General features: G+C 47.7%; 1 protein-coding gene across 2 annotated transcripts; it reads left to right on the top strand.

The window, feature by feature from the left end:
* Positions 1-578: 578 nt before the first annotated feature.
* Positions 579-12,031, top strand: RXFP3 (relaxin family peptide receptor 3). Of its 2 annotated transcripts, XR_003989271.1 has the most exons (3): positions 597-1,973; positions 3,919-4,143; positions 11,821-12,031. XR_003989271.1 is itself a non-coding variant. In XM_030470912.1 (2 exons), exons 1-2 carry the CDS (start codon positions 708-710, stop codon positions 4,006-4,008), a joined length of 1,356 nt encoding a protein of 451 aa, XP_030326772.1. In that variant the 5' UTR covers positions 579-707; the 3' UTR covers positions 4,009-5,997. The 2 variants fall into 2 exon arrangements, 1 of the variants encoding a protein (XP_030326772.1); XM_030470912.1 differs by lacking the exon at positions 11,821-12,031 and having other exon boundaries at positions 579-1,973; positions 3,919-5,997.
* The last annotated feature ends 250 nt before the right edge of the window (positions 12,032-12,281 follow it).

Raw genomic sequence — 12,281 nt, 5'->3', positions numbered from 1 at the left:
GGGGACGGACCCGGTATTAGTCCGCAGGGCCGGACGGGCGGAACGGTGCGGTGGCGGGCAGCCGGGACGGACCCGGTGCTAGTCCCGCCGGGCCAGACAGGCGGAATGGGGCGGCGGGGAGCAGCGGAGACGGAGCTGGTACTAGTCCGCAGGGCCGGACGGGCGGAACAGGGCGGCGGCGGGCAGCGGGGAGAGACCCGCTGCGGGTCCCGCGGCGCCAGACAGGCGGAACGGGGCGGCGGCGGGCACAGGGGAGAGAGCCGGTGCTGATCCCCCGGGGCCGTATGGGCGGAACGGGGCGACGGCGGACAGCGCGGACGGACGGGCGGAACGGGGCGGCGGCGGGCAGCGGCGACAGACGCGGTGCGGGCGGAACGGGGCGGCGGCGGGCAGCGGGGACAGACAGGCGGAACGGGGCGGCGGGGAGCAGCGGAGACGGACCGGGTGTGGGTCCCGCGGGGGGGGTGGGCGGGGTCACGGACGCCCGCTCTCAGCACCCGGGAGAGCTCCGCTCTTCCCGCGCATGCCCCGCCCCTCCGGCACGTATATAAACGCGGCGAGCAGCGGGGATCGGTGCCGGTCTGCCGGGCCGAAGAGACACGGTAGGTGTCCCCTCAGAGACTGACTCCCGCAGAGACTGCCTCCCACTGCTAGCTCGGGGGTCTGGAAAAAAGCTCTCGCGAACCCGCCGCCCTCCGTAGTGTGGGATGGGGGACCCTTGTGACAGCCGTGCCTGCTCGCCAGCTGTCGGCACGAAGGAAGTAGCGGACTGGGAGTCCTGGAACGCGCCGCTGGATTTCCTGGAGGATTCCCAGATGGGCAACGGCAGCAATGTATCCTTCCTGCAGTTCTTCAAGAACACCAACCTGGAGCGAGCTGATGGGGTGCAGGGAGACAGCTCCGATGTGGTGCGTATTGTCATCTCGCTGGTGTACTCTGTGGTATGTGCCCTGGGGCTGGTGGGCAACCTGCTAGTGCTCTACCTGATGAAAAGCAAGCAAGGCTGGAGAAAGTCCCCCATTAACCTCTTTGTGACCAGCCTGGCAGTAACCGACTTCCAGTTTGTGCTGACATTGCCATTCTGGGCAGTGGAGAATGCACTAGACTTCAACTGGCTCTTCGGTAAGGCAATGTGTAAGATTGTCTCGTATGTGACAGCCATGAATATGTATGCCAGTGTCTTTTTTCTCACTGCCATGAGTATAGCTCGATACCACTCTGTGTCTACAGCCTTGAAGAACCAGCGGAGAGGTGACCCACTGGGTGGCTGCTGCTCTGCCAAATGGCTTTGTGTACTCATCTGGCTGTCAGCTATCCTGGCTTCCCTGCCCCATGCCATTTTTTCCACCACTGCCACTGTCTTTGATGATGTGCTCTGCCTTGTCAAATTCCCCGAGGGCCGAGGCAGCAATACCCAGTTCTGGCTAGGTCTGTACCACATCCAGAAAGTGCTACTGGGCTTTGTAGTGCCACTGATCATCATCAGCCTCTGTTACTTGCTCCTGGTACGCTTCATCAATGAGAAACATGTTGGCAGCACCTGCAGTGGCTCCAGCACCAAGCGCCGTGCCAAAGTGACTAGGTCAGTGTCCATCGTTGTGTTGGCTTTCTTCGTGTGCTGGCTGCCTAACCAAGCGCTCACAACATGGGGCATCCTCATCAAACTCAACGTGGTGAACTTCAGTACTGAGTATTTCCTCTCCCAAGTGTACCTCTTCCCCATCAGCGTGTGCCTGGCACACTCCAACAGCTGCCTCAATCCCATCCTGTACTGCCTCATGCGCAGGGAGTTCCGCAACTCACTGAAGAGCCTCCTCTGGAGAATCACCTCACCTTCCCTCACCACCATGCGTCCTTTCACTGACACCACGAAGCCTGAGCAGGAGGAGCAGGCCCTGCATGCCCTGGTGGTGCCTGGCCAGCCTGATCAGCCGGTTGCTGCTTCTTGCCCTCCTGCAACCATCCAGCCGGAGGTAGTCTACTACCCACCTGGGGTGGTGGTGTACAGCAGCCGCCACGACCTGCTGCCCGCTGGCTACGCGGAGCAGCACTGCTGAGATGGGCAGGGGGCTTGGGGGGGGGACTATGGGGTTTGTGCAAGATGTGACCCTGGGATATTGAATGAGTGGTAGGGTCAAGGGGAGGAGAGACGGGTAAAAGAGGGCTTCTGTCTGAGAGATGCTCTTTTGGGGTTGTTTCTGCTCCTGGAAGCTTGTTGATGAAAATTATTGTCTTGAAAAAGTTTCCCAGACTGGGGAACAGGAGTAGGAGGAGGGAGGGTGGGTTGGAGTGTCTCTGGGAGCTTTTTAGTGCTTGTGCCTGCTCTGGGGAACAGGCACTGGGGAGGGTTGCAGGACTCCATCCAGGAAGGATGCAGGGTGTGTAAGGCACCACAGGGAGGAGAGGGGCTGGGTGGCCTTGGCTGTGAACCCCCAACCTGGAGGTGCAAGCAGCAGGGGACCAGCAGCCCTCCTGCCCCTGTGTGTGTGTGTGTGTGTGTGTGTGTGTTTGAGGGTGGAAAGGGGAAGGGTTGGGCTGCTTTCTCACTGCTGTATGGCATTGTAGGTGATGCCAGCTTGGAGCTCTCAGGGCTCCAGTGAGGGCACAGGGATCAGGCAGCCTACATTCTGTTTCACACCTGCCCTGATGGGAACAGTCAGGGCAAGTGGGTACAAGGCTCCTGCTTGATCAGGCTTGGCCTTTTCCCCTCTCTTAGGGACCTAGAAAAGAGAGGGGGCAAGGAGCACTGTGCTCCCCCCAGAGCTATGTTGGATTAATTTTTCCAGCTCCTCACATCCCCCTCTGCTGCTACCAGCATGTCGAGCAACCCAGACAGCCAAGGAGAAACCCAAGGACAGGACTTGCAGCTTCATGGAGAGGTGGTGTTTGGCTGGGTTTGGAGGGGAGCATGTGAGCCCCCTGACATCCTGTTCCCCAGCCTCTCTCCAGGCTGCTGGGTGGGAAACCTGCATCCTCAAACAATGTGCAGCAAGGCAGGCACCTCTCCTGGGGTACTGAGGCTGCAGGATTTGTTCTTGCTGTGCTTCAGACTGTTTGTATCCTGCTCCAGGAAACCAACACAACTGTAAATAAAACAAAAAGGAAGAAAATACAAATTGTAGCCATTTCAAGCTGCTTGCTTGGGGATAATTCTGGTTCAGCTAAAAGCAAGCACAAAGGCTTTTGTTCTGCAAAAGTATTTAAGGTCTGCACTGGTACTTGCCAGTGTTTCAGTTAACTCTAGTTCAATTCTTCTGGTGTGAGCAGCCCTGGAGCCTGCCATTCAGTGCTCTCACACCCTATAGAAGGGCAGGGATAATGCCTGTCCCAGCCTGTGTTCTAGAGAAAGATCTGGGAAATAATTTGAGGTTGATCTGAAATAGACTTTATAAGGGCATGAAAAAAAGTGTAATTTTAAGCTGTGAAAGTTTTAATAATAAGGTTATAGATTTACTTTTTAGAAAATTTTTAAATTATGAGAAAAAATAATTTAAAATGGAAACGTGAAAATATTTATTTTAAAAGATGGAAAAATGCAGCAGTTATCAATACACAAGTTTGTTAATCCCCAATACTACATATAGGATGAATATATAAATACAATATTCAAACCCCTCTCTATTTCTAGCCCCTTCCCCTGCAGCCTAATGCTCACATCTGCCTGACCCAGCTAAAAAAAACATTTCTGCGGAGGGAGAAAAATCTTCTGCAGAGGGTTTTTTGTCACCTCTAAGTACTGATGTGGAACAAAGTTGCTGTTTCTGTCCAGAGAAAATTGTAGTGCCATTAGTGGCAATTATGCTTTGCAGATTGTGTTACTGCACATGTCAGTAACTCCTGTTGTAAAATTTGGGTTTGGTCTCAAAGCAGCTGGTTCTGCTATTTGCAAGGAGAAGCTGTTGTTCTGTTTTTTTCAAGGCGGAAGAGACTTCTACTAGAGACTTGGATGCTTCACTAACTGCGAAGATAGTGATTTGCAAGGTGTCTGGAGAAGAACAGCAGAAGTGAGCTGGCAGCTGATGGACATTCTTATACAGATGCGAAGACTGAAGAAATCTGATATATCCACAGAAGAACTTGAGTGTCTAAGTACTGAACAATTACCAAGTTCCTAAGTCCTGATTTGGCTGCCAGTTGAAGTCTGTAGGTATTTGAAGTTTTTCCTAGTAAAATATTTTGTGCCTAGAAGTCTGTTCTTGAGCATGCCTAAATCTGCTTATGTCTGTAGCATTTATCACTCTGCTTCATGGGGATCTCTGTTGGGACTGGCCCTGGTGTTTAAGTGAGGGAGGCATCTCTGCATGCCAACATGGAACACCCTGTGTCAGGCCACACGAAGTTAGAAGCAGTTGTAATCTTAACTCATTCCTCCCCATCCCTTTGCTTCTGTGTTTGGATATGCTTCTCCTGTCCCACCTCCAGTGCATGTGTAAATTGTGTTCCTTCCTCTTCCCTTTTGAAACACTAAATAAGTGAGCAGAGCTTTCGCCCACCAGCTATGAGACTAAGCTTTCCCATTCTACATCCCTGGGGAATGGCTGAATCTCAGGGCTACTCCATGAATGTGCTTGAATCCTCTGGCTTGAAACAGTTCCCTGTTGCATGAGCTGCTCACCATTGCTGGATCATAAAGGGAAAGCAAGCCCTTGAATACTCTACAGCATAGTGGTTAGGGTGTGAGCCTCACAGAGGAAATGCCAAGATTTTTTTTCTGTATAAATGCAGAAGAGTGGATCCAGGTCTGGATTTTAGGTCTCTCCTTTCCAAGAACAATGATTAACTTTCTCCTAAGTCCTGGTTCCATTAAAGTTTCTGTATGCCATGTGAGAGCCTGAGAGCTTTCTAGACCTCTAAGTCTAGCAGCCTAATGTGTCAAAAGATTTGCAGTGAACGCGTTTGGGTCTCTCATGTTCTGGGAGAAACCCTTAATGCCTGTGGCAGCAAATGAAGAAGGCTACACTCTTGTGTGAGAAAAGAATGCCAGGAACACCTAACTTTAGAGTTCAGAGAGATCTCACAATGGTTCTATAGGTGAGGAGAAAGTATCTAAGTTAAGAATAAGGGATGAATCTCAAAGCCAGACACTCTTCTTTGCATTTGCTTTTGAACAGCGTAGTTTCTTGCTTGGCTTGCTGGAATTTTAATCCTTATCCTGATGCTTAAATGTTCTTGTGCACTACAAAAAAAGCTATCTAGGTGTCTAAAGCGTAACTATGGATTTCAGTAGATAGTAAACTGCCTACAAGACATCCTCTGTGGTGCTCAGCATGACAAAGCCCGTATGCTCTTGTGGATGTTGATGTAGACGTAATTTTGTGCCAGCAAAACAACACAGTGAAACAGACTATGTTCAGTACAACTCATAGTTAGTCCAGAATACTAGCAAGATACCATGCTCAGAGGAAGGCCCAAGTATGTGATCACTAAAGACATGAAGTCCTTACATTTGGCAAATTGCCCAGTAGGAAACACCTTGGGTTTGTAGACCATGGATTTAGATGGCAGGTCTCTCTTAAGCCGCTGATCCACCAAGTGTAGGTTGTGAATGGGCTGTTTGAAGAGGCACAACCCATCCACAGTTGGCCAACAGTTGGTTTAGGCCAGAGCAGCAACTCTGGCTGTGCAGTCAGTGTGTCTCCAACGTGGCCAAAGAGCACTGCTGTAGCTGTGCATGAGCAGACGGAGTTTTGAGTCCTAACTATCAGTGCATGAAATCTGGGCTCTATGTTGCATGGGCAGAGGCACCAGCCAGGGCATTGCAAGAAAAGGGCAGTTGCTCCAAGAGTGCACACAGCATCAGGTGTGTGGCCTGAGCAAAGGGTCTTTCTTTGAGACTACACATCAGCAACAATTTAGGAAATCAGAGGATTGAGGATTTCCTAAATGATCAGTACAACATGCTTCAAAACCAGTCTTGTTTCCTCCAATTTTTCATGTCTTCATTTGTAACAATCACCTTTTCGTGGACTTAAATAAACACTGCTGAAGCATACAAAACAATGGTCTTGGGAGTTCTTTAAGAGATTTTTTTTGCGACTGGTCTACTGTTACAGATTCCCGGTGATGTGCTGGGAGAGAGGTGCATGATGCTACAGAATGATAGGGACCCGAAGGTGCAGGCTGACATCTAGTGACAAACTGAAAGAACCTTTAAAGCCCTCATTTGGCGCTGGCTTTGATTGCCTAAGGACTTTTAAAATACCTCCCTCCTCAAATAACTAACCAAGCTCTTAATGTAATAACAACCTCCAATTGCATTTCCAGGTTCCTCTTGAAATGCCTGTTGAGTAGAAATATTGCTTCACTTTCTCTTTAAGTTATTCTGGCACTCGCTTTAGCAGTAAAAAAAAAACAACCCAAACATCCAGTCCCTTTCATTCCTGTTCACCACTGTCTGCTTTAAAACTTGATTATTCATCTGAGTGCCTGCGCAGAAGCTCTGGTGTAATCAAGCATCCCTGAGCTTGTGCAGGCATAGTTATGGGTGCAGTACTCCGGGACATTAGATGAGAGCTTGGATCTCCAGTTTTAGTAAGAGTTATTTCTTCCTGCTGCAAAAGAGAATTTTGACTAATTGGTTCAGGGGGTGTTATTAAAAATATCTTTTTATCATGATTAAGCAGTTATAAGAAAATCTCCGGGTACACTCTCAGCACCACTAAGAACAGCAGCAGTTGAGACAGTCTCCAAGGCTGGGCAGCCAGTTAACTTGTTCCTTTGCTGAAGCGTAGCTGGGAACATGCCTTAGATGTGTTTCCTAGTTGCAGGGAGTTGTTCTCCTTAGAACCGGCTCTTTCAAATCCATATGAACTTGCAAATACATACAGGTTTCTCAGCCTATGTTTGTGCATAGCCTCGGAGTCCTTCCCAAAAGCTTAAATGTAAAATAAAGACTCGCAGGATGGCAGAGCAGACTAGGTGAGAAAAAAACCCCTAAACCTAAACAAACAGCTGAGCACAGAAACAGTGTATTTAGTTGTGCAAGTGTTTTGAAACCTTGACATACCTCCCTGGGGAGGGCGGCAGACTATTCAGTGTGGGAAATAACAAAACAACCGTGGCTCACTCAGATAGCAACTCTCTCCCTCACTTATCCATTCTTTCGGACGAGATACTATTTCTCCAAGGACCCACGTATTTCCTTACACAGACCAACTGAATGAGTATGCTTACTGCACAATGATCAAATTAACTATTAAACACTGACTTCTAGCGTTGTTGTTCAATGAACCTTTACATTTCTGTTCAGAAGCTGCATCTAACCTCATCCTCGGTGAAACCGGAATCTTGTGGAAAGTCTCTGATGGGTTTAGACAAAAAAGCTGAAAAACAAATACCTTCAATTTTCTTTCCAGACCAAATACTAAAACTGAGGTAATAAAGTCCTTATCAATTCATAGCTACCAACAATTAGCCCAGAGTTAAGATGATGGGGAAATCACATCTGACCAAGCTGGTAACCTGTGATTAGATAAGTGGCTTGGTAGATGAGGGGAGAACAGTAAAAGTTGTTTATCTTGATTTAAATGTGGCTTTTGATGCTCTCTCCCTTGACATCCCCTTAGGCAAACTGATAAAGTGTGGACTAGGTAAGCAGAAGGTGAGCTGGACTGAAGCTGACTGAACCATCAGGCTTAGAGTTGTGATTAGCAGCACAAAGTCCAGCTAAAGGGCAGTGACTGGCAGTGTGTCCCAGAGATCAACACTGGGGCCTATCCCGTTCAACATCTTCATTAGGGAAGTGGATGAGGGGACAGAGTGCATCCTCAGCATGTCTGCAAAAGTAGGAGGAGTGGCTGATACAGCAGAGAGTTGTGCCACCATTCAGAGGGTCCTCAATGTGCTGGAGAAATGGGCTGACAGGAACCCCAGGCAGTTGAACAAAGGGAAATGCAAAGTCCTGCACCTGAAGGTGGATAATCCCCAGCACCAGTACAGGCTTGGGCCCCAGTCAACTGGTCAGCAGCTTTGCAGAAAAGGACCTGGGGATCCTGGTGGACAGGTTTAATGTGAGCCAGCAATGTGCCCTTGGAGCAAAGGCCAGTAGCATCCTGAGCCACATTAAAGCAGAGTGTTGCCAGCAGATCAAGTAAAGTGATTCTTCCTCTCTGCTGAGCCTGGTGAGGCCACACTTGGGATGCTATGACCCATTCTGGGGTCCCTAGTACAAGAGGGAGGTGAACTTACTGACAAGACTCTAGTATGATGGAGGGCTTGGAGCATCTGCTGTGTGAGGAGAGGCTGACAGAGCTGGGTTTGTTCAGCCTGCAGCTGCGAAGGCTCAGGGGGACCTTATCAAGCATTTAAATGTAAGAAGAAAAATTTTTTATTTTTTTTTTTTTTATGGTAAGTGTGGTCAAGCACTTGTTTGAGCAAGTCCAGAGGAGGCCACGAGGACAATAAGGGGGCTGGAGCACCTCCCGTATGAAGACAGGCTGAGAAACTGGGACAGGCTGAGAACACTGCCAGGGATGGAGCATTCACAACTTCCTTGGGCAACCTGTTCCAGTGCCTCACCACCCTTACAGTAAAGAATTTCTTCCTTATGCCTAATCTAAACTTCCCCTGTTTAAGTTTGAACCTGTTACCCCTTGTCCTACCACTGCAGACCCTAATGAAGAGTCCTTCCCCAGCATCCTTATAGGCCCCCTTCAGATACTGGAAGGCTGCTATGAGGTCTCCATGCAGCCTTCTCTTCTCCAGGCTGAACAGCCCCAACTCTCTCAGCCTGTCTTCATACGGGAGGTGCTCCAGCCCTCTTATCATCCTCGTGGCCCTCCTCTGGACTCGCTCCAACAGCTCCATGTCCTTTTTATGTTGAGGACACTAGAACTGTACGCAGTACTCCAAGTGAGGTCTCACAAGAGCGGAGTAGAGGGGCAGGATCACCTCCTTTGACCTGCTGGTCATGCTTCTTTTGATGCAGCCCAGGATATGGTTGGCTTTCTGGGCTGCAAGCGCACACTGCCGGCTCATGTTAAGCTTCTTGTCAACCAACACCCCCAAGTCCTTCTCTGCAGGGCTGCTCTGAATCTCTTCTCTGCCCAACCTGTAGCAGTGCCTGGGATTGCCCTGACCCAGGTGTAGGACCTTACACTTGGCTTGCTTGAACTTCATGAGGTTGGCATCGGCCCATCTCACAAGCGTGTCAAGGTCCCTCTGGATGGCATCCCTTCCCTCCAGCGTATCAACCGAACCACACAGCTTGGTGTCGTTGGCAAACTTGCTGAGGGTGCATCAATCCCACTGTCCATGTCACTGACAAAGATGTTGAACAAGACAGGTCTCAACACCAATCCCTGAGGGACACCACTCATTACTGGTGTCCAACTGGACACTGAGCCGTTATCCACAACTCTTTGCGTGTGGCCATCGAGCCAGTTCTTTATCCACTGAGTGGTCCATCCACCAAATTGATGTCTCTCCAATTTAGAGACAAGGATGTCGTGTGGGACAGTGTCGAATGCTTTGCACAAGTCCAGGTAGATGACATCAACTGCTCTGCCCCTCTCCATCATTCCATAGCCCCATCATAGAAGGCTACCCAATTGGTCAGGCAGGATTTCCCCTTAGTAAAACCATGCTGGCTGTCACCAACCACCTCGATGTTTTTCATGTAGTAGAAGTAGCACGTGTCTGTCTTGTTTGTCATTTATTCTGAAAATAACCTCTAGAAATTCTTTGCCCTCAAATCATATCCTACTGTGTGTTGCAAATAATTTCTTGTATATTTATGCTCTTAAACAGATTTTAAAAAATGTTTTTACTGCTTTTTATTTCTGCCAAAAGAGCTGAGGGGACTCAGAGGACATACACTCTTCCTTTTGCCCATCAAAAGACATTTCCTGCTGAATTCCAGTCCCTTATTCATATTTAAATCCAGTGACACATACAGAGGTAGAAAGCTGCACACGAGCTCCTGAACCGAAGGTAACAGGGATCCTACAACACTCTATTAGATAACTACTCAATCTATACAGATGTGAAAATAAATAGTGAAAAGAAGAATCTTATTTGAATTTTACAGTTGGGATTACATTTTCAGAGACATAGACTTGAAAACTTGAATTTTGAGCACACTTGGTGTAAAGTCATTCCAAATAAAATATTCCAAACCCCAAAATTCCTGATCAGAAAATGCCACCACCCTTTGATAAAGTGCCATCTCTCTCAGAGGCAACCAGAGTTCTAACATTGCCATATTTTGCAATGTTATGGCAATTAAAAATATTTGGGATATATTTCTTTAAATTTTTTATTGGGATTGAGTGTTATGTTGGAATTTCAGCATGTATTACAGGAGCAAGTGCTTCAGCCGTCATAATCCCTGGAATCTGATAACTTGCAAATTGTATTGCAAGATGATATTTATTATATAAAAATACATATAATATATATAAAAAACAAAACAAAACAAAAACTAGATACATTTGCACTTATATTGGGATCTGCCAGCCATACAACTTCAGGGTGGTGCTCCCAGCCTTTAACAAAAGGCATCTTTCCCAGAACTTTTTTCTTTCCCTCATGTCACTCCTTAGACCACACAGTTCTGCTATTTTCCCCTCTCCTCCTCATTTCAGCACCTAATGAGCAGGGAGTCCCTGAAAACAGAGGTGTCAAAGACTCTGATGCTGCCTATTGTCCTCTGTGTGCTGTGACGACTGCCCCTGCCTCGCAGTGCACTTTACCTGTTGGGAACCAATGCAACAAAAATTCATCTGCTAAACAAATTGAGGATGGCAAGCACTACAGGATTTATGCTTGGCATTAGCACTGAAGGTTTCAAAGGTCAGATGCCGCCATGGGTTTGATGCTAAACATGTCCTCAGTGGGCTCTTACGTGTCCCTATGGCAGTGTCTTCGTTGGCATTACGCAGCTGGGTTACAGCGCGTAACAAGCAAGTTTCCTTTGTTGTCTACGCACAAGAAATGAGACCTGAACTGCAGATATGCATCACTGCAAGGAAACTTCAGAGTAAGATGAAACAGAGAGGGACAGGACTGAGGTTAGAAAGCTTTGCAAGGAAAGGCAGGTCCTATGCCCTGGAGAAGTGCTATAATGTCATTGAACACTGGGGGGCAACCAAGCACCCAGACTTCGGTGAGGAAAGTACTTGATCCTTAGAACAACAGCAGCCCCATTCCCTCACCTCCTTGGAGCAGACATAGCCTTTGACAACTACCCTTTCAAGAAGAGGTCACAGATCTCTCTCCTTGAAAATAACAGGCAGAGCCTGCTTATCTCGGTGTACTGTGCAATCCAGAGTGGAAAGCACTGAATTTTTTTTCCCCAAGAACTACTGCAAGTACTTACCTGGAGCAACACAAGGCAATACCCTCTGGTTTGATGCCTCTGCATGATGTGAAGTCATTATCTTTAATACACAGGTAAAATACTAATACATGGGAAGGTAAAAAGTTCATTTCCAAGAAGAAACTTTAGGAGATACAACTGCTTAACACACCTTGCATACCTAAAGGAGCAATGTATGAAACTGAATACACTGTAGAAGGCAGCAGAATTACAAATCGCTTTTCACAGTTTAGTCTTGGTCAAGCGGCCCCGAACATTTGCTGTTTAAATAAACAAAGAAGGAGCAGCCAGGGGATGAGAAGTGAATGCTGGAAACTTAGAGGGAAAAGTTTTGGTTTATAGATAACTTTTTATAGCTTTATCATGCCAAAAATAATTTGAACATATTTTACAGCAGATATTTCCACCCTTTTCCTCCATGAAGCAATCCCCCTATACCTGAGAAATAGCAAATGTCATCACTGCATAACTCCCACTTACACAATTCTCCCTATCTGCTGCAGGGACTGGTACTGATTCATGGGCACCACTGCTAAAGCTGAGAGTTCTGCCAAGGCAAAGACATTTGTGGTTCATCCTGACTTGTGTAGTTTGTCTGGAAGAAAAGTGTCCCCCGCAAACCACCTGAGTTGCTTGTTTTCAACAAAGTCAAAGAAACTTCATGAGATCTGTGAAAGACAGAATGAACATTGAAAAAACCCCAAACAAGCTACAACCCTCCTCTCAATTGTGATGTTACTAATACTGCAAGTCTCTAAACAAGAAAACTGGAATTTCTTGAAGGGTATGCTTGCATGATATGGCTGCTTAGTACATGGGAATAAGCGGCAGGCATTCACAGGAGAAATAAAAAGGAACGTGTTATGATGAGGTGGCAGACTTGTTTCCTGCCTTGTTTCATTCAGCCATGACTAGTTAAAGTGGGAGGGAGGAGGGACTGGTTATCTCAAGACATCTTGTCTTC

The sequence above is a fragment of the Strigops habroptila genome, chromosome Z, assembly GCF_004027225.2.
Source record: "Strigops habroptila isolate Jane chromosome Z, bStrHab1.2.pri, whole genome shotgun sequence".
Lineage (NCBI taxonomy): Eukaryota > Metazoa > Chordata > Aves > Psittaciformes > Psittacidae > Strigops > Strigops habroptila.
Note: the sequence above shows the minus strand (reverse complement) of the source record. Positions and strands in the feature narration are given on the sequence as shown.

Coding starts and splice junctions, on each gene's coding strand:
- RXFP3 (XM_030470912.1), top strand. CDS start 708: ATGGGGGACCCTTGTGACAGCCGTGCCTGCTCGCCAGCTGTCGGCACG. Junction 1,974..3,918: donor CTGCAACCATCCAGCCGGAG/GTAGTCTACTAC, acceptor GTTTTTTTCAAG/GCGGAAGAGACTTCTACTAG.